The sequence below is a fragment of the Saimiri boliviensis genome, chromosome 12 (assembly GCF_048565385.1).
Source record: "Saimiri boliviensis isolate mSaiBol1 chromosome 12, mSaiBol1.pri, whole genome shotgun sequence".
In the NCBI taxonomy this organism is placed as follows: Eukaryota; Metazoa; Chordata; class Mammalia; order Primates; family Cebidae; genus Saimiri; species Saimiri boliviensis.
The window spans coordinates 2,854,956-2,881,420 of NC_133460.1; the positions used below are offsets into that span (position 1 = coordinate 2,854,956).

Consider the following 26,465-nt stretch of genomic DNA (forward strand, 5'->3'; position numbering starts at 1 on the left):
ATCTGAATCACAGCACTGCACTCCTGCCTGGGTGACAGAGCAAGACTCCGTCTCAAAAAAGAAAAATTGTTCAAATGACTGAAGAATGAAAGAAATCCATGGGTTGGGCACCATGGCTCATGCTTATAATCCTAACACTTTAGGAGGGTTAGGCAGGAGGATCACTTGAGGTCAGGAGTTTGAGACCAGTCTGACCAACATGGTGAAACCCCATTTCTACTAAAAATACAAAAATTAACCAGACGTGGTGGCATGCACTTGTAATCCCAGCTACTTGGGAGGCTGAGGCGGGAGAATCGTTTAAGCCTGTGTGGTGGAGGCTGCAGTGAGCCAAGATCACACCAATGCACTCCTGGGTGACAGAGCAAGACTCTCAAAAAAGAAAAAAAAAAAAAAAAAAAAAAAAGAAAGAAATACAAAACCCAGATAGCCACATGAAGCGGTTAGCTCCATACTTGGCACATGGAAAGCTTGCGGTAAGTTGGCAATTAACATACCAACAAGAACCATGACATAATAAATTCAATTAGCAGCGTCACAAAGGCCAGGGTAGTGGGTAGGCCACCCAGGAATGCAATGAGCTTGGACTTTTGGCAGCCTGGGGACCTGAGGTGGCCCGTGTGGTGCCTTTCCTGCTGTGTGATTCAGGGCCCCGGACTCGCCTTCTCTGGGCTACGCTTTCTTTGCGTGCAATCAGGAATACTCTGTGGCCAGGGTTGTTTATGGGAAAAGGAGATGGGACACTTTTTTCCTTTCTACTTATCCTCCCTTCCCGGAGGGCCCCGCTTGAGCAGAGGTGATGAGATAATGAGGAAGGAGTCGGAGGAATGAGTTGTGCCTGTAATGACTGCACAATCAGTGTGGGGGGCTGGGCGACAGAGGGGCCTGGAGATGGAGCAGGGGCTTGTACCTGCCTGGAGCCCTGCCTTCCTCACTCTGGCTCAGCAGTGGGGTCCCATACACCTCTTGTTTGTGTGGACCCTGGAGCCCCAGGGCGGGGACTTGCTGGGTCCGGGGCCTCCCTTCACCACGCTGGGTTGAATTTCCAGCTCTGCTTATCACCCTGACTGCCTTATCTTCCAGCTTGCGGTGAGGAGTGGATGGGTCGGGGTGGGGGTGAATGAGGTCTAGGGATGCTGCAGGTGCCACCGTCGCCACTCCAGCCACGTTGCTGACTCAGGGAGACAAAAGGAGGAGGTGGAGTTCTCCTTCCCAGGTACTGATGGAGGCCTCCCGATCTGAAGGGATGCGAGTGTCAGGGCCAGTTCTTCCCCAGCAGCTGCCATCTGTCCATCCATCCATCCTTCCGTCCTCTTCCCTCAGATCCTGGAGGCCTGCCTGGTGGAGGAGGAAGGGCCAGCTCGAGACGGAGAAAGCCTACGACGGGTGTGGACGTGAAGGGAGAGTGTGGTTGTGTGTGCTTCCACCTGTGTGTTTGTGTGGGAGATCTGGGTATGTAGAGTGTCTGTGTGTCAAGCAGCTTTTTTTTTTTTTTTTAGAGAGAGTCTTGCTCTTGTCACCCAAGTTGGAGTGCAGTGGGACAGTCTCAGCTCACTACAGCCTCCACCTCGCAGGTTCAAGTGATTTTCCTGCCTCAGCCTCCCAAGTAGCTAGAACTACAGGCATCTGCCACTACACCTGGGTAAATTTGTCTTTTTTTTTTGAGACGGAGTCTCGCTCTGTTGCCCAGGCTAGAGTACAATGGTGCTACCTCGACTCACTGCAACCTCCGCCTCCTGGGTTCAAGCAATTCTCCTGCCGCAGCCTCCCGAGGAGCTGGGACTACAGGTGTGTGCAACCACGTCCAGCTAATTTTTGTATTTTTAATAGAGGTTGGGTTTCACCATGTTGGCCAGGATGATCTCGATCTCTTGACCTCATGATCCACCCATCTTGGCCTCCCCAAGTGCTGGGATTACAGGCGTGAGCCACTGAGCCTTGTGTAAACTTGTATTTTTTTGGTGGAGATGGGGTTTCACTATTTGGCCAGTCTGGTCTCGAACTCCTGACCTCAAGTGATCCTCCTGCCTTGGCCATCCAATGTGCTGTGATTACAGGTGTCAGCCACCATGCCTGGCCTGCACTTGTTTCCTCAACATGCATTTATTGAGCACCTAATACATGCCAGGCACACAAAATTGAGCAAGGCAGATGAGGTGCTTACCCCAAGGAGCCCACATTTTGGTGGAGGAAACAGGTGCCAGACCCCAGATACGTTCCTTTTTTTTTTTTTTTGAGATGGAGTCTCACTCTGTCGCCAGGCTGGAATGCAGTGGTGAGGCGATTCTCCTGCCTCAGTCTCCGGAGTAGCTTGGATTACAGGCGTGTGCCAGCCACCATGCCCAGCTAATTTTGTATTTTTAGTAGAGACCGGGTTTCTGTATGTTGGTCAGACGGGTCTCGAACTTCTGACCTCGTGATCTGTCCACCTCAGCCTCCCAAAGTGCTGGGATTACATGTGTGAGCCACCATGCCAGGCAGAGCCAAAAATTAAAACAATTTAAGTCATGGAGAAAGAAAGTAGATGGTGACCAAAGGCTAAGAAGGGTAGCCGAGAGGGGGGATAAAGTAGAGATGGTTAATGGGAGAAAGTGCAGTCAGAATTAATAAGATCTAGTGTTTGATAGCACAACCAGGTGACCACAGTCAACAATAATTTATTGCACATTTTAGTTTATTTATTGACTCTTGAGACAGGGTCTCCCTCTGTTGCTCAGGCTGGAGTGCAGCGATGCAATCTCAGCTCTGCAAACTCCACCTCCCAGGCTCAAGTGATCCTCCCACTTGAGCCTCCCAAGTAGCTGGGATTACAGATGCAAGCTACCATGCCCAGCTAAAGTTTTGTAGTTTTTGTAGAGATGGGGGGGGGGTTTCACCTAGTTGCCCAGGCTGGTCTCGAACTCTTGGACTGAAGTGATCCACCCACACCTCACCCTCCCAAAGTGCTGGGATTACAGGTGTGAGCCACCAAAGCCCAGCTGTGTATTTAAAAATAACTACAAGAGTGAAATTGGGGCCAGGTGCAGTGGCTCGGTGCCTATAATCCCAGCACTTTGGGACATCAAGGCAAGTGGATCACCTGAGGTCAGGAGCTTGAGAACAGCCTGGCCAACATGGTGAAACCCCGTCTTTACCAACAATATAAAAATGAGCCGGGTGTGGTGGCATGTGCCTGTAGTCCTAGCTACTTGGGAGGCTGAGGAGGAAAGCTGGAGGTTGAGGCTACAGTGAACGGTGATCACTCCACTGCACTCCAGCCTGGGCAGCGAAGCAAGATCTCATCTCAAAAAAAAAAAAGAAGAAACAGGAAATGCTGCAGAATATATGTCTGACCTTATCAGCAGGGTGAGTTGAAAACCCCAGAAGCCACAGAGGGAAAGCAGGTCAGATTTGACCACATGGAAGCAGAGACAGGCAGTGCCCCAGCCCCAGCCCCAGCCCCATCCCACCGCTGCCTATGCCTGCTCCTACCCTCTGCAGCAGGAAGAGCTCCAGCGGAGCCTGGGCCTCTTGGGTGTTTTCTGGCATAAGCCCTGAGCTGTACTTCTCATCCTAGCAGCCACCAGATCCCCGCTCTCAGAGACATTTGCAATGGGCCCTTTGCCATCCCGGGATGAAATCCATAGAAATATGTTTCTTAACACATATGTTAAGAAAAAGTTGAGGCTGGATGCAGCAGTTCACCCCTGTAATCCCAGCACTTTGGGAGGCTGAGGGAGGATCACTTGAGGTGATTACAGGAATTTGAGAGCAGCGTGGCCAGCGTGGTGAAATCCCATCTCTACTAAAAATAAAAAAATTGGCTGAGAATTGTGGCATGTGCCTGTAATCCCAGTTACTTGGGAGGCTGAGGCAGGAGAATCACTTGAACCCAGGAGACAGAGTTTGCAGTGAGCTGAGACGGCATGGCTGTACTCCAGCCTGGGCAACAGAGTGAGACTCTGTCTCCAAAAAAAAAAAGTTCAATGCAATGCCCTAATGGTAACATACAAGAAAAATTAAAAAGCAATTTACAGTAAAATCTTTACACACCACACATGAATATATATTTCACAACTTCGTATGGATTCATGGATTCTTTTGCCTCTAGATGTGATAAATGCCACTCCAATCTTAGTGTTGGCCCAAGATAAATGAAAACATGTCCCTACAAAGACTTGTACACGAGGCCAGGCGTGGGGGCTCAGGCCTGTAATCCCAGCACTTTTGGGAGGCGGAGGCAGGTGGATTGCTTGAAATCAGGAGTTTGACACCAGCTTGGGCAACATAGTGAAACCTGGTTTCTACTAAAAATTAAAAAAAAAAAAATTAGCTGGGTGTAATATCCCACAACTGTGGTCCCAGCTACTGGGCAGGCTGAGGTGGGAGGATGTCTTAAGCCTAGGAGACAGAGGTTGCAGTAAGCCGAGATTGCACCACTGGACTCCAGCCTGGACGACAGAGACTCCGTCACAACAACAACCACAACAGCAAAGACTGTACACTTCAAATGTGTGCATTTTATGGGATGATAGTTGTATCTCATTAAAGCGGTTAAAAAATAGGATTTTTCAGCCAGGTGCGGTGGCTCACACCTGTAATCCCAGCACTTTGGGAGGCCAAGGCGGGTGGATCACAAGGTCAGGAGTTCAAGGCCAGCCTGGCCAACATGGTGAAACCCTGTCTCTTCTAAAAATACAAAAAAATTAGCTGGACACGGTGGTGCACACCTGTAATCCCAGCTACTCGGGAGGCTGAGGCAGGAGAATCACTTGAACCCAGGAGGCGGAGGTTGCAGTGAGCTGAGATCTTGCCATTGCACTCAAGCCCGGGCAGCAGAGTGAGACTCCATCTCCAAAAACAAACAAACAAACAAACAAAAGAAAAACAGGATTTTTCAGGCAGTGAAACCACTCTGTATGAAACTGTAATGGGAGATCCATATTATTACACATTTATTCAAAGAAACAGAATGTACAGCACCAGGAGTGACCCGAATTTAAACCATGGATTCTGGGCAATGACCTGTCAATGTAAGTTGACCCACTGTAACAAATGCACCACTCGGGTGTGCGATGCTGATGGCGGGGGAGGCTGTGCATGTGTGCTGGTCAGGACTGTCTGGGAAATGTGTGTATTTTCTGCTCAGTTTTTGTTTTGAGTCAGGATCTCTCTATTGCCAGATTGGAATGCAGTTGTGCAATCATGGCTCATTGCAGCCTCGACCTACTGGGTTCAATCTGTCCTTCTGCCTCAGCCTCCCAAGTAGTTGGGACCACAGGTGTGTGCTACCACATCCAGCTAATTTTTTCTTTAAGATGGAGTCTCACTCTGCCGCCCAGGCTAGAATGCAGTGGCGTGATCTCGGCTCATTGCAACTTCTGTCTGCTGGATTCAAGCAGTTCTCCAGCCTCAGCTTGCTCCATAGCTGGGATTACAGGTGTCACCACCATGCCCAGCTAATTTGCTTATTTTTAGTAGAGACAGGGTTTCACCAGTTTGGCCAGGCTGGTCTCAAACTCCTGACCTCGGGTGATCCTCTAGCCTCAGCCTCCCAAAGTGCTGAGATTATAGGTGTTAGTCACTAGGCCCAGCCCTTTCTACTCAATTTGGCAGTGAACCTAAACTGCCTTAAAAAAGGAAGTCTGTGTTTGTCTTTTTTACAGACAGGGTCTCGCTCTGTTGCCCAGGAGTGCAGTGTGTGATCAGAGCTCGCTGTAACCTCTGACACCTGTGCTCAAGTGATGTGCCTGCCTCAGCCTCCCCAAGCGTTGGGATTACAGGCACGACCCACCTTGCCCAGCCCTCTTTCTTTCTTTTCTTTTTCTTTCTCTCTCTCGCTCTTCCCTCCCTCCCTTCCTCTTTTCCTCCCTCCCTCCCTCCCTCCCTCCCTCTCTTTCTCTGTTTTTTGATTTTAGAGACAGGATCTTGCTATGCGGCCTAGGCTTGTCTAGAACTCCTGGCTTCTAGCCATGCTCCTGTCTTGGCCTCCCAAGTAGCTGGGATTACAGACGTGAGCCAACGTGCTTGGCCATGGATGAATTTTCATAAAGTGAACCCACCCACGTACCCAGACTCAGGAACAGAAGTTTACCAGATCCTAGAATCCCACCTTGTGCCCCTCCTGGTCATGGCCTTCCCCCTGCCCATCCCAGGGGCCCCACTTGTTTGACTATTTATTTATTTATTGAGATGGAGTCTGGCTCTGTCGTCCAGGCTGCACTGCCGTGGCGCGATCTTGGCTCACTGCAGCCTCCACCTTTCAGGTTCAAGCGATTGTGCTTCGGCCTCCTGAGTAGCTGGGATTACGGGTGTTTAACATCACGCCGAGCTGAGTTTTGTATTTTTAGTAGAGACAGGGTTTCACCATGGCCAGGCTGGTTGTGAACTCCTGACCTCAAGTAACCCGCCCGCCCTAGCCTCCCAAAGTGCTGGGATTACAGACATGAGCCACTGTACCCGGCCTTGACTTTTTAATAAACAGCTTAACTGAGTGAGTCATAATTCAAACACCATAGGGCTCCCCCATTGAAAGCACACAATGCAATGATTTTTAGTATATTTACAGACTTGTGCAACTATGACCACCGTCAATTTCAGCACATTTTCGTCATCTCAAAAAGAAACCAATATTAACTGTCTATCCCTCACCCCCACCCCTGGCAACCCCTAACCTACTTCCTGTGTCTGGGGACTTGCTTATTCAGGACATTTTATACAGATGGCATCACACAACATGTGGCTTTTGCGTCTGGCTTCCTTCTCTTAGCATGTTTTTTTTTTTTTTTTTTTTTTTTTTTTTTTTTTTTTTGAGACGGAGTTTCGCTCTTGTTGCCCAGGCTGGAGTGCAATGGCGCGATCTTGGCTCACCGCAACCTCCGCCTCCTGTATTCAGGCAATTCTCCTGCCTCAGCCTCCTGAGTAGCTGGGATTACAGGCACACGCCACCATGCCCAGCTAATTTTTGGTATTTTTAGTAGAGACAGGGTTTCACCATGTTGACCAGGATGGTCTCGATCTCTTGACCTCGTGATCCACCTGCCTCAGCCTCCCAAAGTGCTGGGATTACAGGCTTGAGCCACCGTGCCCGGCCAGCATGTTTTCAAGGTTCCTCTGTGTTGTGGCAGGCATCAAGATTTCATTCCTGTTGACAACTGAACAGTTGTCAACTGTATAGATACACAACATTTTGTTTATCTTCTCATCACTTGATGGACATCTGAGCTGTTTCTACCTTTTGGTTATTAGGAGTAATACTGCAATAAACCTTACTTTGTCACCCAAGCTGGAGTGCAGTGGCACAATCACGGATCACTGCAGCCTCGATCTCCTGGGCTCAAGGGATCCTCCCACCTCAGCCTCCCCAGGAGCTGGGACTACAGGTGGGTGCTACTACTCCTGGCTAATTAAAAAAAAAATTTTTTTTTTTTTTTGTAGAGAAGAGGTCCTACTCTATTGTCCATGCTGGTCTTGAACTCCTGAACTTAAGAGATCCTCCTACCTCCTGCCAGGTGTGAGCCACCATGCCCAGCCCAACAATTAAATTTTTTTAAAATTAATTTTTAATTTTTTTTTTTTTTTTTTTTTTTGAGACAGGGACTCACTATCATCCAGGTGGGAGTGCAGTGGCATGATCTTGGCTCACCGCAACTTCCACCTCCTGAGTTCAAGCAATTCTCCTGCCTCAGCCTCCCAACTAGCTGGGACTACAGGCATCATGCTCTGCTAATTTTTGTATTTTTAGTAGAGATGGGGTTTCACTATGTTGGCCAAGCTGGTCTTGTAATCCTGACCTCATTATCTGCCTGACTCCGGCTTCCAAAGTGCTGGGATTACAGGCATGAGCCGCCACGCCCTGCCTAGCCTTGACTTTTTAATAAATGGCTTAACTGAGTCATAATTCACACAACATACAATTCGCCCATTGAAATCACACAATTCAATGCTTTTTCGTATATTCACAGACTTGTTAAACTATCACCACCATCAATTGTAGCACATTTCATCATTTCAAGAAAAACCCCTGTACCCTTTAAGTATCAACCGTCGGCCGGGCGCGGTGGCTCAAGCCTGTAATCCCAGCACTTTGGGAGGCCGAGGCGGGTGGATCACGAGGTCGAGAGATCGAGACCATCCTGGTCAACATGGTGAAACCCCGTCTCTACTAAAAATACAAAAAATTAGCTGGGCATGGTGGCACATGCCTGTAATCCCAGCTACTCAGGAGGCTGAGGCAGGAGAATTGCTTGAACCCAGGAGGCGGAGGTTGCGGTGAGCCGAGATCGCGCCATTGCACTCCAGCCTGGGTAACAAGAGCGAAACTCCGTCTCAAAAAAAAAAAAAAAAAAAAGTATCAACCGTCTACCCCCACCCTCTAGAGGCACCCCCAGCCTCTAGCAACCCCTAACCTACTTCCTATCTCTAGGGATTTGCCTATTCAAGACATTTTTTTTTTCTTTGAGACAGAGTTTCCCTCTTGTTGCCTAAGCTGGAGTGCATTGGAGCAATCTTGGCTCACCGCAACCTCTGCCTCTTGGGTTCAAGCGATTCTCCTGCCTCTACCTTCCAGGTAGCTGGGATTGTAGGTACACACCACCATGCCCGGCTAATTTTCTGTATTTTTAGTAGAACGGGAATTTCACCATGTAAGCCAAACTGGTCTCGAATTCCTGGCCTTAGGTGATCCACCCGCCTCGGCCTCCCAAAGTACTGGGATTACAGGTGTGAGCCACCGTGCCAGGCCCTATTCGTGACATTTTATACAGATGGAATCCACAACGTGAGGCCTTTTGTTTCTGATTTCTTAGCATGTTTTTAAGGTTCCTCTGTGTTGTGGTATGCATCAAGATTTCACTCCTGTTGACCACCGAGTATTTGTCTACTGTGTAGATAGATACACAACATTTTGTTTACTCTTTCATCACTTGATGGACTTTTGAGTTGTTTCTACCTTTTGGCTATTATGAGCAATACTGCTATAAAGTTTACTCTGTTGCCCAGGCTGGAGTGCAGTGGCACAATCACAGATCACTGCAGCCTCGATCTCAAGGGCTCAAGGGATCCTCCCACCTCAGCCTCCCCAGGAGCTGGGACTACAAGTGGGTGCTACTACTCCTGGCTAATTTAAAAAATGTATTTTTGTAGAGAAGGGGTCCTACTCTGTTGTCCAGGCTGGTGTTGAACTCCTAGGCTTAAGAGATCCTCCTGCCTGGGCTTCCCAAAGTGTTGGGATTCCAGGTGTGAGCCGCCACGCCCAGCCCAAGTGAATCACGTATTAATTATTATTTATTTTTTTGATACGGAAACTGGCTGTCTCCTCTCTGTGCCTCAGTTTCCTCTCCTGTAAAACAGAAGTAACATCATTTACCGCCAAAAACAGAGGACTCAAGGAAGGCTGGAAATGAAACAAGAAAAGAGAAAAAACCCAACATCCCAACGGGAAAAAACTCGTTTTCCTGGTGTGTGTGTGTGTGTGTGTGTGTGCGCGTGCGCGTGCGCGCATGTTTTCTTTCCTTTTTCTTCCTGTTTTCTGCTTGTTTTCTTCTTTCTTTTCATTCCTTCATCTCCTTTATGCTAAAAGTGACGCACCCCGGGCTTATCCGGCTTCCGAAGCCAGAGGCAGGTGGAGGTTGCACCTGGCTCGCGTAGTGACGGGAAGGAAGTGCACGGGCGGAGGGACCCAATTCCACCAGCTTTCAGGGGCGTTTTCCGCCGGTGGGTGCAGCCCAAACCCGCCCCGCCCGAGACCTGCGCCCTGCGCTCCCGCCAGTCGCCGGCGCGGACACAAAGGTCCCGTCCGCTCCACTCCCGCCCGCCCCGCCCCGCCCCGCCCCTGCTTTCCTGGGTTCCCTCCTGCAGCTCCATTGGCCGGGAGCTCCTGGGGGCGGGGCCTCGGCGCCCCGCCCGGGCCCGCGGGCCCCGCCCCCTTCGCTGCCCCGCGCTCCCAGTCCGAGCGAAGCGGCCGGCGGAGCAGAGCGGTTCTCGAGGTAGGGAGCTCTTCTCGGGGACTCCGGGAGGGGCGTGGTGGGCGCCCCCGGCTCGAGGAGCCGCAGGGCTGGAGTCTCGGCCTCCTCTGTCGTCCCGCAGCCTGCAGGGTCTTCTAGCACGGCAGCGGCGGGCGGCTCCGGGCTGGGTTTCTCTGGGCTTGTTTGGGGAACGCGGCTTGCTCCTCCTCAGGGCGAGGGGTGGGTGTGGCAGCCCCTGGAGGGATTCGCGGCGGACGGCGGGTAGCGCTTCCCGCCGGGCCACCTGTTCTCTGCGCGCTGGGGGGGCTCTCCCCGCCCTCCCCGCCGCTTTTGCCCGCGGGCAGGAGCCGTGGACGGGGGACTCGCGGGGCGGTGGGCGAGGCGTAGGGGCGGGGCGCGGGGGGCGCGGCACGCGGGAAGCGGAGCCAATCCCGCCGGGCCTGGCCGCGCCGCAGCTGTGGCTCGAGGTTGGGACGGCGGCCAGGCCCGGCGGGGGAGGTGGGGAGCCGTCCTGGCGCCGCGCGATTAGCCGCTTCCGCGGGAGGAGGAGCCGCCGGGCGCGCTCGCTCCGGGTGTTTGCGCGCGGGTGGGGGGGGCCTCGGCGCTGGAGAGAAACTTCACCCGCGCCCACATGCCCCCTTTCCGCCCGCGGCCCAGGTTTGCAGGCCGGAAATGTCACGTTCTTTTTTTGATTTTTGAAAAGGAAGCCTCCGGCCCTACGGTTTTTTGGGGTTGGAGTGGATGTGTGTGCTGGGGAGGCGGAGACGTCCCGCTCCGGGCAGGTAGGGAAATCGCACTGCAAAACAGAAGGCGTCTTGGAGCCTCAGTGTCCCAGTCGGCATCCTGGGGCTCTGACTTTTCCTGACGTAAGCGGGTGTGTGAGAATAAAAGGAGGCGGCTAGACAAGGTTTTTTTTTTTTTTTTTTTGAGACGGAGCCTCGCTCTGTCGCCAGGCTGGAGTGCAGTATCTCAGCTCCCTGCAGCCTCCGCCTCCCGGGTTCAAGCGATTCTCTTGCCTCAGCCTCCCGAGTAGCTGGGACTACAGGGGCGCGCAGCCACGCCTGGCTAATTTTTGTGTTTTTTGTAGAGACGGGGTTTCACCCTGTTGGCCAGGATGGTCTCGATTTCTTGACCTCGTGATCCGCCCGCCTCGGCCTGCCAAAATGTTGTGTTGGAATTACAGGCGTGAGCCCTCGCGCCCGGCGCCACTATGTTTTTTTAACTTGCTGTTTTGATATTTCTCAGTCTCTCTGTGTGCCCAGTCTTGTCTGCTTCCCATGCTGAAGCCAGAGGGAACTTGTAAAACCAATCCGCTCAGATCAACCCCCCACCTCCCCCGCCGCCGCTGAAAATTGTCCACTGAAATGCCATTGTCGTCTAAGTCCCGACGTCTCAGCAGGGTTTCCTGTTATCTTCGGCCATTACCTTGTCCAGCCGCTCTCTGCCTCTGTCCTCCCTCTCTCCGGGCCTTTGGCGCTCCTCTGGACTTGCGGTCCTACCGCCCTCCGCACTCCCTGGGTGGCCTCGTTGATGACCGTGGGTTCTCCTTACTGGTCCCTCCAGGGCAAGAAAGAGTCGCAGATCCCGGCTCAGAGTAGATGCTTTGGAATTCGAATGAGCTGAGCTAGGCCGTGCGTGGGGCCCTGGGGTGGGGTTGAGGGTGGTTGACGGCGGGTCCCCTAGGTGGGGGAGCGGTCTTTGTTCCTCGGAGTGGCAAAGTCAGCGCATTTGGTTTCCGTTCCATCAGCAGGGGCAGGATTGGGAGGGAAGGGGATTTCAGATGGTCCAGGTCTGACAGTCCCACCGTCAGCCGCACAACTATTGTTGACTGAGCCCACCGTGGGCCTGGCATTGTCGTGGCACCATCTGCACAACTTCTGCGACGCAGCACCGTTCCTGTCCCCTTTAACAGATGAGGAAACTCAGACGTGGGCCGGTCCAGTTGCTTGGCAGGGGTCGCAGAGGGAGTGGGGAGCAGTTAGGGCTGAATCTCAGGTGTGAGCCCAAGCCCCCCGAGAATGGAGGGAAGGATGGAAAGATTGAATGGGGGAAGAGTGTAGAGTGGGGTTCTTGGTGAGAAGGAGGGCTTGGGCTTCTTCCCTCGGGAGGGGCAGTCCAGGCTGAGAGCTGGGGCAGGAGCAGGGTCCCAGGTGGCTGGTGGCGGTGGGGTGACTGTCTCCCTGCTGGGCGGGGTCGTCCGACCGGTGGAGGCCTTCCAGGGGTGTTAATGAGAGCAGAGGCAGCTGCAGTCTGGGACGTTCCTTTGGGTTCCCGGTATACTCGGCGGGTTTCCGGCCTCTTCCCAGCACTCGGAAGCTCCTGAGGACGGAAGAGCTATTCCCAGCTGGCCTGGGCCTGGGAGGGGGCGCCGGGCTGCACCCTCCCCGCCGGCCTGTTTGCACTTCCCTGTGGCTGGTGCTGCTGGCCTTGGGTCCTTGGCCTGCGGAGGGCTGGCACGGGCCTCGCGGCCCCCTCCCCTTTGCCTCCCGTCCCTCCCCCTGAACTCTCCAACCTCCACCCCTTCCTGTCCCTCCCCCACCTCTCTCTCTGCTCCTCGCTTGCCAGACCCCGGCTCTCCCAGGAACAATAGAGGGGAATGTGGCTAGGCCAGCTCGACGCTGCTGCGTCAATCTCTGGCTCGTTCTTGGTCTCTGTCGCTACTAGGGACCCTTGTATTTGGGCTCAGCTGACACGCTCCGCCTCTCGACCCACGTGCCCGCAGTTCTGCCAGGCAAGGGCTCAGCTGCGCTGGGGACAGGGATGGGTAAAAACTCAGTGTCTGTGCCTGTTTACAGAGGAGGAACCCAGGTGCACTAAGGTAACTTTGTTACTCTTGTAGTGCTTCATCCCGGCTCCTGTCCAATTTCCCTTCCACTTCTTGCACTCATAAGCCTTGGGCTGTGAGATGGGCTAGTACAGCCGGCCTACGGCTGTGTTCCCTGGGCTGGGGACAGCTGCCTTGCTGGGAGCTCCTTAGAAGTGTAGAATCTTGAGCCAGTGATCCCAGTACTTTTAGAGGCTGAAGTGGGAGGATTGCTTGAGCCTGAGAGGTTGAGACCAGCCTGGACAACATAGTGAGACCTTGTCTCTACAAAACATAAAAAAAATTGGGCCGGGCACGCTGGCTCAAGCCTGTAATCCCAGCACTTTGGGAGGCCGAGGCGGGTGGATCACGAGGTCAAGAGATCGAGACCATCCTGGTCAACATGGTGAAACCCCGTCTCTACTAAAAATACAAAAAATTAGCTGGGCATGGTGGCGCATGCCTGTAATCCCAGCTACCCAGGAGGCTGAGGCAGAATTGCCTGAACCCAGGAGGCGGAGGTTGCGGTGAGCCGAGATTGCGCCATTGTACTCCAGCCTGGGTAACAAGAGCGACACTCCGTCTCAAAAAAAAAAAAAAAAAAAAAAAAAAAAATTAACTGGGTATGGCAGTACACTCCTGTAGTCCCAGCTACTTAACTTGGGAGGCCGTTGAGAGGATCCCTTGAGCCAGGAGATTGAGGTATAGTGAGCCATGATTGCACCACCACTGAACTCTAGCCTGGGTGACAAAGCAAGACCCTGTCCCCGCCACCGAAAAAAGAAAAAACGGCCACCGAAAAAAGAAAAAAGGGCCACCGAAAAAAGAAAAAAGGGCCAGGTGTGGTGGCTCACGCCTATAATCCCAGCACTTTGGGAGGCCAAGGTGGGTGGATCACGTGGTCAGGATATTGAGACCATCCTAGCTCACACCGGGAAACCCCATCTCTACTAAAAATACAAAAAATTAGCTGGGCGTATTGGCATATGCCTGTAGTCCCAGCTACTGGGGAGGCTGAGGCAGGGGAATCACTTGGACCTTTGAGGCAGAGGTTGCAGTGAGCTGAGATGACACCACTGCACTCCAGCCTGGTTGACAGAGTGAGACTCCATGTCAAAAAAAAAAAAAGGAGGAATCTTAGGCCCCACCCCACACCTACTGAATTGCAATATGCCTTTGAACAGGATCCCCAGAGATTCCTGACCGCACTAAAGAAGTAGAAGCACTGGCTTAGACTTCTGTGCCTTAGTTTCCTCATCTGGAAAATGGGGATGCTAAAAGTGCCTCCCCTGTTGGGTTGATGTTTAGATGCATGTAGCTGATGTTTGTAAACCCCCAACAGGGTGTGTTGCTGAATCTGCGCACAGTGGCTGTAGGGTGTATGAAAGCACAGCTTGCCTCGTCCCCATATCCACCCCCATATCCAGTATCCACCCCCGACGCCTGCCAGCAGTGGTCTTGTCCTGGGCTGGAAGCTGTCTCAACATGATGCCTGGCCCTGACACTCCCCAGTCAGCATCCCATGGAAGGCTCAAGACACCCTCCTTTTGCAGAGCAGGCTTGGAGAGGTTCTTGCTTTGCCAAGAATGAGGTGTCTGACTTGAACTGAACTCTTACCCCCTGCCTTCTATCGTCCTGTCTTCAATAAAGGGCTGAAGCTGTCAAGAATGGAGTCTCTGGCTGGGTGTGATGGTTCATGCCTGTAATCCCAGCACTTTGGGAGGCTGAAACTGGTGGATTATCTGAGGTCAGGAGTTCCAGACCAGCTTGGCCAACATGGTGAAACCCCGCCTCTACTAAAAATACAAAAATTAGTTGGGTGTGCCTGTAGTCCCAGCTACTGGGAGGCTAAGGCAGGAGAATCGCTTGAACCTGGCGGGGGGTGGGGGTGCATTGAGCCAAGATCGTGCCACTGCACTCCATCCTGGGCAACAGAGTGAGACTGTCTCACAGAAAAATGAATGGAGTCTCCTTCAGTGAGCTCCCTCTCACTAGAGTGTAAGTGGCTGATAGTGCTGTTCCTTGGGGCTCCTTCTCACCAGAGTACAAATGGCTGATGGCACTGCTAAAGCCCTCCTTGCAGTAAGCTCCTGGCTGCTTAATCCCTGTTGATGTGGGTGGTGGGCTTTCAGGCCAGGAGGGCAGGACACTGGGAAGTGGGCAACAGGGGTGCTGCATGATTGAGTCCTAAGTCTCCAGATATGGGGGTAGGCTGAGCATGAGCTGGGAAAGCCAGAGTCTTGGTGCCCAGCTGAGCTCCAGAACCTTCCAGGAGGAGCTGCAGAGCCTATGGAAAATTCCCAGGCTATTTTGGGCCGAGGCCCCCTTCTCCCTGCTGACACACCCGTCCCTGGGGCAGTCAGGGTGGGAGTGGCTTCCTCCTTTGGCTGGGCACTCATCGGAGCCTGGGGGCTGACTGGGGAAGGGGGTGCATGGCCAGCTGGGCACCTCACCCTTCCCCTGCTGGCTTTTTCTCTGTAGCATTTCCGCTGTCTGACATACTGTGTATTTCACCAGTTTTCATTCGCTGGGCGACCCTGGGCAAGTTACTTGACTCTGTGTCTCTGTCTTGTCCTCCCATTAGTGAAATGGGGATGGAATGAGCTGAGCTGTGTGAAGTGTTTTAAGTAGTAAGCAGGCTGGCCCCAGGACACTGGGGTGGTGGTAGTAATGGTCTGTTCCACTCCCCCATCTGTTGGTTGACTAGGATGTGGCAGTGTTCAGGGTCCTCTATGGCAGCACAGTGCCCAGTGTGTGAGGTGAGGGAGGTTCCCCTGGTCCATGGGCCTGTGCGTACAGACAGCAACAAGTTTGTGATGCAGACACGTGTGTGTGCGCTCAGACGCAGGGACAGCCAGGTGTGGGAACATACACATGTAGCTCACATATACACACATGTGCATACACACAGCTATGTACATGTGCACACACAAGCACACATGTACACACAGCTTGGCAGTCATGATGTGCCTTGGACGTGACATTTGGTCCAAGTTAGTTGCAGGCCCGAGTCTCATCCCTGGTCTGGCCCTGAGCTTCCAGCTGGCTTGAGAGGCAGGTCTGTTTGCAGCTTCTTTCCTTCCCCAGCTGTGGGGAGCTGAAGGCTAGTCACAGAGGGTGGGCCCTGCCTTCTCCTGCAGACACTACAAGGCCATGCCTGGTGTTGCTGGGAGAGCAGTCGCTGGCTGGAAGCTGGGATGTGCTGGTGGGCGGGGCTGGGGCTGCTGTGTGTCCCCATCTTCATCTATGTGTGTATTGTGGAGGGGACACAGCAGCGGCCGGCCAGGGCCTCAGAGCTGGCTTCTGGGTGCTTGGCTACCCACCCCCAGCTATTTTTTTTCCAGCTGGACTTTGCCCGGCCCTCCCCTGCACTGAGGCCATTCACTCCTCTTTGCTGGGCCTTCTGGGTAGTTAGGTGGCCCTTGGCCAGGCCTGCTCTGGCCACCCCAGCTGCTCTCCAACCCAGATGGGCCATGAGAGGCTGGATAAAGCTCCTGGGTCTCCCAGGAGGCCCCGCCCCAGTCACATCTGCTCCCTGTGCCTCAGTTTCTTCTACTGTCAGGTGAGGAGGAATATAGCTACCAACTGCTGGGTTGGGCACGGTGCTGAGCACACACCAATGCAGTTGTGGCCAGCTGGGGCTTTGCATCCTAACGTTGGCTAAGAATGAGCGTTGGAGGCTGGGTGTCGTGGTTCACGTCTGTAATTCCAGCTCTTTGGGAGGCTGAGGTAGGCCGATCACTTGAGCCCAGGAGCTCTCGACCAGCCCAGGTAACATGACGAAACCCTGTCTCTGCGAAAAAATACAAAAACAGAGCTGGGTGTGGTGGCACCTGCCTGTAGTCCCACTACCCGGGAGGCTGGGGTGGGCAGATCACCTGAGCCCAGTAGGTTGAGAGGCTTCAGTGAGCCATGATTTCGTCACTGCACTCCAGCCTGGGTGACAGTGAGATCCAGCCTTTTTTTTTCTTTTTTTTTTTTTTTCTGAGACGTAGTCTCTGTTGCCCAGGCTGGAGTGCAGTGGCGTGATCTTGGTTCACTGCAACCTCTGCCTCCTGGGTTCAAAGGATTGTCCTGCCCCAGACTCCCAAGTAGCTGGTACTACAGTTGTGTGCCACCATGCCTGGCTAATTTTTTGTATTTTTAAGAGAGATGGGGTTTCACTGCATTAGCCAGGATGGTCTCCATCACCTGATCTTGTGATCACCCACCTCTGCCTCCCAAAGTGCTGGGCCACCATGCCCAGCCTTTGGGTCATTCCTGGACTGTATCGAGACTGTGCGCTGTGCCAGCGTCTGTGCTGGGCCCTTGGGACTTAGACCCTGCGCTGCCCTCAGACTCCTAATCCCTTCAGGCCATGGGCTTCCATTGGCATCTCTGAAGCATGGGGTGCACCTGGGGTGTTGAGGGTCTGGGGTGGAGAAAGAAGGGTGCCCCCATTTTGGGTCGGTGCCATTCACACAGGGGAAGATGAGCATGATTAGGGGTGTGCAGACAGGCAAATGGGGGTGACAAATGGAAGACAGTAGGAGGATGACGACGGTGACAATGATGATGATGATGCACCATGATTCCTGAGTCGGCCCTGCCTTTTCCACCACCTCTCCTGCCTCCTGTCTCCTGTTCCTAGTCCCCCTCCCACCACGTGGTTTCTCTGCTGGCCTCAATCCCACCCAGGCCCTTGGCAACCTCAGGGCCTTTGCACAGGCTGTTCCCCCATACCTGTGACAGCATCCCTCCATTTTTCAAATGGCTGCGCCTTTCTTGTTCAAAGTCCCGCCGGCACCCTGATTAGCGTGTGTACTCCCACCCTTTTCCCTTGTCCCCTTTTGTTTCTTTACGGCCCTTTTGGGATCTGTAATGATCTGGTTTATGTTTATTTATCTGTTTGTTCTCTGGCTTCAAGTTCAGCTCTTTGTCTCTAGGGCCTTGAACAGGGTGTGGTATTGGGCAAGTGTCTGTTGAGTGACTTTATGATGACAGTGATAACAACAGTCATGGCTGACAATTACTGCTCACTGGACCTGGGCGGATGGTGTGCCCAGTGCTTTTATTATTTTGCTTTCACTTCAGCTTGATGGCATGAAGTGTGGGGACTATTATAACTGCCATTTTACAGATGTGGCAACTGAGGCCCAGAGAGATTAACTAACTTTGCCCAAGACCACACAGCAGGCAAGAGGTAGGATTAGAAGTTAGCTATGCTTTCTTAGCAGGGCATGGTGGCAGTTGCCTGTAACCCTAGCTGCTTGGGAGGCTGAGGCAGGAGAACTGCCTGAACCCAGAAGGCGGAAGCTGCAGTGAGCCAAGATTGTACCATTGCACTCCAGCCTGGGTGACAGAGTGAGACTCCACCTCAAAAACAAAACAAAACAAAAAAAACAACTCAGCTTTGCTTGACTGCAGGAGAGAGGGTGACTTTGGATAGAACAAGGCAGGGCAGTGCCTCTCACCATAAGAGTCACCAGGGCACTGTCCCGTCTGCTGTCCTGGGAGGCCTGGACAGGGCCCTCCCCTCTTCCCGGAACTCTGGGCAGTGAACATTCTAGGACACTATGACCTCTGTTGGTGGGTCATGTGGGGGCCCTGACTCCCAGGTCAGCAGCTGGGGCCTTTTTGCGGTGGGGGCTCCCTGGACTCAGGGTCCTCCCTGGCCACGGCTGCAGCTGAGAGAAGGGACAGGAGGTAGGATGCCACTTCCTCCAGGAGGCCAGCCAGCCATCCCCTTCCCAGCCCTATAGAACTGAGTCTCCACAGGGGAAGGTGGAGAAATGTAGGGGGAGAGCCTTTTATTCTTTCAGGGAGAGGGCAGCCCTTTACCTCTAAGTACTCGGGCCTGGTTCTTGGGTGGCTATGGTTGAAGGTGGCAGTGGGGCATTTCTGGGTGATGTAGCTCGAATACTCCTATAAATGAGGGCACCTGGGTGCCAAATTGAGGTTGAAGGTTACCAGAGCTTCACTTCTTTCCATGAGTAGCTGGAAACCTGGCTTTTGAGGAAAAGTGCTGGGAGGTTTAAAAGATAGTTCAGGCTGGGCATGCCGGTTCATGCCTGTAATCCTAGCAATTGGGGAGGAAGAGGTGGTAGGATCCCTTGAGCCCAGGAGTTTGAGATCAGCCTGGGCAACATAGCTATGCTGTCTCTGTAAATTAAAAAAAAAAAAAAAAAAAAAAAAGGATGGAGGTGGAGGCTACAGTGAATTGTGGTGATGTCACTACACTCCAGCCAGGGTTTGTTTGTTTTTTTTTTTTGAGATGGAGTTTCTGTCACCTCGGCTGGAGTGCAGGGGCATGATCTCAGCTTACTGCAACCCTCGCTCCCAGGTTCTAAGTGATTCTTCAGCTTTAGCCTTTGGAGTAGCTGGGATTACGGGAGTGCACCACCAGGCCTGGGTTATTTTTTTTATTTTTAATAGAGCTGAGTTTTTGCCATGTTGGCCAGGCTGGTTTCAAACTTCTGACCTCAGCCTCCCCAAGTGCTGGGATTACTGAGCCACTGCTCCTGCCCCATACTTCAAATCCAAATTTGAAAACCCTGTGGGACCTGAGTCAAACCCCTCCTGGGCTGCTGTTGTCCCTCCTGGCTTTTGGCTCTGTGGTATTGGGTGGTGTCCTGAGTTAGGCTCCTCCCTAATATATCTTGTGCCCCCATCACCGGCCCTGTGTTGGTGCCCACCCAGCTGCCCCACTTTCTAGATGTGGAGACTGAGTCCAGAAAGGGGAAAGGACTTACCCAAGGGCCTCCAACTGCCGAGCAGTTGCTTTTCTCTGAACCTCAAGCTGAGCCGGAGTTAGAGCCGATACTTTTGTATTCAGTGTTAATGTGTACAGTGAGTGCTCTGCTTTTGAAAAATTGTCAAAAGCACAGCAGCAGCTAAGGAATGCCCTTCCTCTAGTCGGGTCTTACCCCGTGTTTGGGTGCATACTAGGAGTCACAGAGGGATTTGATTTCATTAACAGCGGCGGCGACCTGGGCTGCGTGGAAATTTACTGGGCCTGATGGAGAAGGATGCAGCTTTGGAAATTCTCCCTTTCCCTTTGGGTCGTTTGGGCCCCTCCACCAGGTTCCCCTGTCCTGGGTGCAGGCTTGTGACAGCTCTTCAGGGATTCAGATGTGGCATCTGAGCTCTCTGTGATGTTTTGCCATTTCCTGGAGGTGGATGCTGCCCCTTTGGGTCGTTTGGGCTCCCCTGCCAGGTTCCCCTGTCCTGGGTGCAGGCTTGTGACAGCTCTTCAGGGATCCAAATGTGGCATCTGAGCTCTCTGTGATGTGTTTTGCAGTTTCCTAGAGATGGATGCTGCCTGAGGGTCATGTTTTCGGCCCTGCTTCCCTGTGGTGTCTGGCGCATAGCATCAGGGTGCGTCTGTGAAGTGGCTGAGTTTGGCTCTAGGTGGTTGGCATTAAAGTGTCATGTGCCTGTAATCCCAGCTACTCCGGAGGATGAGGCAAGAGAATCGCTGGAACCGGGAAGTGGAGGTTGCAGTGAGCCGAGATCGCACCACTGCATTCCAACCTGGCAACAGTGGGAGACTCCGTTTAAAAAAAAAAAATCTCCCTGGCTTTTGGTTTTTTCTTTTTGAGACAGAGTCTTGCTCTATTGCCCCGGCTGGAGTGCAGTGGTGCGATCTCAGCTCACTGCAGCCTCTGCCTCCTGAGTGCAAGTGATTCTCATGTCTCAGTCTCCAAGTAGCTGGGATTATAGGTGCCCGCCACCATGCCCAGCTAATTTTTCTATTTGTATTAGACATGAGGTTTCACCATGTTGGCCAGGCTGGTCTCCAACTCCAAGTGATCCTCCCCACTCAGCCCCCCAAAGTGCTGGGATTGCAGCCACTGTGCCTGGCTCCTGGCTTTGGGTTTTCTGCTCATCGTCCTGGCCTGCCTCCGTCCTTCCCACGAATATTCACTATGTGCCCCAAGTGTGCCAGGCTCCATGCCTTGTCCTGGGGACAGATGCCATCCTGGTCATGGGGGAGGATGTGGCATTTTCATGAAGAGCTATGATCGAGGGGGGCTCATGGCTGCTTCAGGAGCCCAGAGGAGGCACCTGACCCCCCCAGGCTTCCTTCCAGACAAGGTGACAGTGGTGCTGAGGTGGCTGAGAGGAACGGGCCTCAGATACTGGACTCTCAGACCTGGACACGGGGGTAAGCACTGGGCCCCTACCTTGCAAGGCAGGAGTCGCTGAGAGCTTCATCTCTTTCCAGGTCAGCCATGTCATCTGAGCCTCCCCCCCCACCACAGCCCCCTACCCATCAGGCTTCAGTTGGGCTGCTGGACACCCCTCGGACCCGCGAGCGCTCACCATCCCCTCTGCGAGGCAACGTGGTCCCGAGCCCACTGCCCACTCGCCGGACAAGGACCTTCTCAGCGTGAGTCTAGAGCTGGCTGGGGATGCTTTCTCAGATGGGTTTCTGGCCATTTTTGGAACTCGGTGTCCCGGGCTGTTAAATAGGCAGACCTGGGGCTGGACTGGTGAGAAACTGGGACGGTGCCTTCCAAATTCAGGGTACTGCCCAGCCCACAAGAACCTGCCACGAGTTGGGAGTGACAATGGGTGGGCAGCTGCTGGGGTCAGAATCACTGGTCTTTAACCATACATGACAGTCTCTTTCCCTGTGAGACTGAATTATGCAGCTGCAAAATGAGCACAGTGCCAGGGCTGCAAAGGACCCACATGATGCCTGGCAGATGCTGGTCTTCGGCCCTTTGAGTGGAGGAGGTTCCTGTTATAAGTAATTAATCATTAGCTTTTGGAGGGATGCTCAGTTATCTTTTAGTTCAACTCCCTCTTTCCAGGTGGGTAACAGGTCTGAGATTGCACAACTCTCAGCCTGTGTGACTGGACAGGGCTTCCTGGGGAACAGCTGCTGGCAGGGGCTGGAATGAGTATCGTGTGTCCAGGGGAGCTGGTGGCTGTCGTGGAGTGCTTTTGGGACCCCTCACCCTACCCTCTTCTCTGTCAGGACCGTGCGGGCTTCACAAGGCCCCGTCTACAAAGGAGTCTGCAAATGTTTCTGCAGATCCAAGGGCCATGGCTTCATTACCCCAGCTGACGGCGGCCCTGACATCTTCCTGCACATCTCTGAGTGAGTTGGCGGTGGGTCTGGGTGGCCTGGCTGGGCGGGGGGGCGCGGCGCTTCCTTGGCTTTGTGGCGGTGGTATGTGACCATGCTGGGTGTGAGGACAGATGGCAGGCCTGTGGGAGACAGGGTGGTGACAGGTGTGCATGAGGCTGTGGGTGACAGAGTACTTGCGATTGTGCCTGGGCGTGTAAGGTTTTGTGTGTGTTCCGTCATGGATCTGGGGGTGCCCAGCCATGCTTGTGGGAGACAGGGTGGTAGCAGCTGTGCATGGTGTGTGTATGCAAGCAGCAAGGACTACTGGGGTGAGTTCGAGTGCCCAGGGTATCTGGCCAATGGGGAACCCTTTTTGGCCTGGGGAGCAGGCCAGCTACCTGCCCTCACTTGGGGAAGTGGACAGGGAAGGAAGTCCGGGGTGGGCCCCTTTTCTCCTGCGGCCCGCTCAGTGATGTCCTTTGTCTTTCCTTCCTATCTGGAAGCCCCTGGAGAGCCTGGGGTGGGACGCGCACATCCTAGGGCTGGGTTGGAAGTCACCCAGCGTCCCCAAGGCTTTTACTTCAGGCAGGGGCAGACAGAGTACTCTGCACAGCAGAGCTGCAAATTGCCCAGTACATATCACATGGGCGGGCAGGCAGGAGAAAAGTGCCAGGCGATGCATTTCACATATGAATGCATGCATTGATGTGTAAATGTATTTCCATACTGCTGCTTCCCAGAAAGGATTTTGAATCAGTAAGGAAAACATAGAGGTCGGGGCAAATAAGAGGGCTGGAAATGCTGTGATGTCTGGGTTCTGCTGCTAAAAGTGCGTTGCTGATTTATTTCTGAGCTCCCTGGTGACTAAATCAGAGGGAAACTCTGTTTACCATATGATTCTTGAATCAAAACAAACCAGTTACTGGGGGAGCTGGCTGGCCCTGGCATTTTCAGTCTGAAGGGGATTTTCCTTCCACACTCCCATTCTTAATCAAGGGGACATCAAGATGCCAGTCTCATGTGAGATGGTGACTCATGTCCCCTAGAAAGTAAGAGAACCTTCCTGGGGGTGGTCAAAGGGAGAGAGGCCCCTTCAGGAACTAGCTTCAAGCACCCAGGGGACCTTCTTGAAGGCTCACTGGGAGGCCGGGTGTCGTGGCTCACGCTTGCAATTGCAGCACTTTAGGAAGCCGCAGTGGGCAGATCACTTGAGGTCAGGAGTTTGAGACCAGCCTGGCCAACATGGTGAAACCCCGTCTCTAGTAAAAATACAAAAATTAGCCAGGCCTGGTGGTGAGCTTCTGTAATCCCAGCTACTCGGGAGACTGAAGCAGGAGAATCCCTTGAACCTGAGAGGTGTAGGTTGCAGTGAGCTGACATCATGCCACTGCACTCCAGCCTGGGCCACAGAGCAAGACTGTCTCAAAAAAAAAAAAAAAAAAAGCCTCACCACCATGGCCTCATTTCTCTCTGGCTTGGACCGGCTGTGTCTACTCTCCATTCACAAGGCCAGGCTCCCTCCCACAGGTGACTGAGCTCTTTCAGTGCCAGTATCCAAAGTCCCAGGGCCTCCTTGGCTAGGACAGAGGCTGGGGACAGTCTGGCAGCTCCCTGTGGTGGAGGGGCAGTTCTTAGGAAAGGGTTTTCCAGTGGTCAGATGATGCCCGCTTTGGTGGCCCTATGACCAGAAGGGTGCTAGTGTCTTGGGTGTGTAGTCCATGAGCCTTTTCCTAGTGTGAGCACTGACTGCTTTTGTTGTGCTATGGTAGTGTGGAAGGGGAGTATGTCCCAGTGGAAGGCGACGAGGTCACCTATAAGATGTGCTCCATCCCACCCAAGAATGAGAAGCTGCAGGCTGTGGAGGTCGTCATCACCCACCTGGCACCGGGCACCAAGCATGAGACTTGGTCCGGACACGTCGTCAGCTCCTAGAAGACGCTGGAAGCACCCCTTCTGTGCCTGTGGGAGACTTTGTGGGGAGGAGGCAGCAGACCCTGGAGATGACATTCTTCCACACGACATGGGGCTTTGCGGGGGCATGGGCCCTTTCAAGTATCTCCTGGAGGAAGGGGTGTGTGGGGCAGGCATGAGGTGCTCCCGGCCACCAGCACAGCCTCTGACCATCGCAACAACCTCTCACCACCTGAAGAGAATTAAAAGCATTTAAAAAGTAGAGGTGCCCCCACTGGTGGCTGCATGGAGGTTCCAACCCCAGCCCAGGGAGTAGTAGGGTGTTTCTCCAGCTGCTCAGACACGTGGGCTCAACCCACAGCATCCCTCTTACTCCTGGAGCTGCAGGCTCCAAATCCCCATATTTGGCCCACTAGGAGCTGACATGGACCCCATGTGACTTCCCCAAGGTGAATTTCCACACAAGTTCCCCTTGCACCAGGCAAAGCAGTCTAATTCTTGGCTTGGTTGGTACTAGGGGAGCTGTCTTTAAGCAGGTGGGAAAATAGGGGGGGCTCTGGATTGGACAGATTTTGCCTTTAGGTGCCTTTGCAGTAGGAGTTGGCGTACATAGCTGGCTGTCTGGGGAAGACAGTTTCCCCCAGCACTCCCACCCCTGGGCACAGCAGGCTGGTACAGGAAAGGTGAACCCGTAACAGTGCCTGACCTTTTCATCTGCCTTCTGGTGACGTGACCATCACTTAACAGCCATTTCACAACCCCTGTCATTACTGTGGCGGGGTGGGGGTGGTGGGAAGGGCTTTTGGAGAGGGCAGGCTCTTTAAAAACTTTCTCCCGATACATGCAGAAAAGACTAGGTAGCTTACCTCCTGACAGAATGGCGAAGCTGAGAAGTTGGTGGGGGCGGGGGGAGAGGGGGGCGGTTCTCTAAAACTGGTGTTAAGAAATGCTTAGGGATTTATTTTGTATTTTTTCATAACTAAAGCTTTTACCCAGAGCCTGCTCTGTTTGCACCTTGCTGCCGACATTGCTAACTTTTTGTGTGTGGGGACAGAGTCCCACTCTGTCGCCCAGGCTGGAGTGCAGTGGTGCGATCTCGGCTCACTATAACCTCTGCCTCCTGGGTTCCAGTGATTCTTCTGCCTCAGCCTCCCGAGTAGCTGGGATTACAGGTGTGTGTGCCACCAAGCCCAGTTAATGTTTCTGTTCTTACCAGAGATGGGGTTTCCCCATGTTGGCCAGGCTGGTCTCCAACTCCTGCTGAGGTGATCTGCCCGTCTCAGCCTCCCAAAGTGCTGGGATTATAGACGGGAGCCACGCACCTGGCCTGCAAACTTCTTTGTAGGTATTTCTGGTAAACAAATCCTTAGATTTTCTCTGCTGTGGTTTTGGTTTGGCTTTAGTCATGATCTGAAAGTAGAAATAGCTAGGCATTACATTTTGAAATACATGGCCTGTATGTCATCAAGAATCCACTTGTCAACACATGGAAGCAAACCTGTTTTAAAGAATGGCTTTTGGGCAGACAGTAACTGTCAGAAAAGAGGGAGGATGGTTTGATGCTGGAAGCAGGAACGGCTTGAGGCACTTAGCAGCTCTGCTGCGGTTTGTCCTTGCAGCCTAGGAACTGCTGCCTTTGAAAGGGGTGGAAAGTTGTTTTAAAACAGGCAAATCTGCATGTTGGTTGTGAGAGTGTGATAAACAGCCAGCTCCCATCGCAGTGAGGTCCTGGGCAGTGTTTTCTTCGCCCGTGGTACCCCTTCTAGGTTCTCACTCTCCTCTCCTGTCTCTGCCTTCTGCTGGGTCAAAGGTGGCCTTTTTCTCTCCAGCCGTGAATTGTTCCCTGGTGGCTTCCTGAGGGCCCATCTGCTGGTACAGCCACACTTCTAAAACCAAGACCCGCAAGGGCTCCTTTACTGCCCCAGGCCTCTCTCCCGCTGCATCCTCACCTTGGCACAGTGGTGGGCGGCACTGTTACCCTGTATGCTGGCGCTCTGGCAGGCTCTGGCCAGCAGTGAGCTGGGGGATTGCGTTCTGCTATTCAGGGGTGACCTTTGGATTCTCTCTTGGCAGAATCCTTTGCCAGCGGCTCTTGCTCTGTTCTTCCTGTATGGCCACAGCTCTTTAAATACTAGGTATTCTAGAACTGCTGGATGTCAGAACTGGAGGGGACGCGACACCAGATTACAGAAGGTGAAGATCCTGGAGGCTCTGGGAGGGATGGAGGGTGTTTCTGCCCGACCAAGAACTAGAATCGAGGATTCCTGAATCCTCATCTTTCCTCCCACTGGCCATCTTTCTCCCAATAAAGTGCAAAGTTGTTTTGTGCAAAGTTGTGCATGTTTCTGTGTGGAGGGTGGCTCACTAAGGAGCTTTTCCTTTAAGTTGTCAGGTAAGGATGTCTCCCTCAGGCAAGGCTGACACACTTGGCAGTCTTTTTTTAGGGGGTGGTGAATAAGAAGATGGGATCATCGGTTTTTCTTTAATCACCATTCTCTAGCATAAGAAAGTTTAACAGGAAGGAGAATGCAGCTTCCTGGCAACAGAAAATGCCACTGATCTGGTCAGCAGCTGTCCAGTGCCCTGTTGAAGCTTTTAGGATGTTGTGTGACTTACACCTCATTCCCACTGCACACCTGTGAGAAATGGGGACCGGTCTTGGGGTGCAGACTGTCCACAGTATCTGGCTCACTCCTGCTATACAGGTGCTTTTTTTTTTTTTTTTTTTTTTTTGAGACAAGGTCTCGAT

The 26,465-nt window shown here is 53.1% G+C and overlaps 1 protein-coding gene across 2 annotated transcripts; it reads left to right on the plus strand.

Annotated features, from left to right (window-relative positions):
• Positions 1 to 9,875: 9,875 nt before the first annotated feature.
• CARHSP1 (calcium regulated heat stable protein 1) lies at positions 9,876 to 26,048 on the plus strand. 2 transcript variants are annotated; one of them, XM_039478122.2, is made up of 4 exons: positions 9,876 to 9,965; positions 20,954 to 21,118; positions 21,713 to 21,835; positions 23,575 to 26,048. In XM_039478122.2, exons 2-4 carry the CDS (start codon positions 20,961 to 20,963, stop codon positions 23,735 to 23,737), a joined length of 444 nt encoding a protein of 147 aa, XP_039334056.1. In that variant the 5' UTR covers positions 9,876 to 9,965; positions 20,954 to 20,960; the 3' UTR covers positions 23,738 to 26,048. The 2 variants fall into 2 exon arrangements, with proteins under 2 accessions (XP_039334056.1, XP_039334055.1); XM_039478121.2 differs by lacking the exon at positions 9,876 to 9,965 and adding an exon at positions 10,508 to 10,726.
• Positions 26,049 to 26,465: the final 417 nt, after the last annotated feature.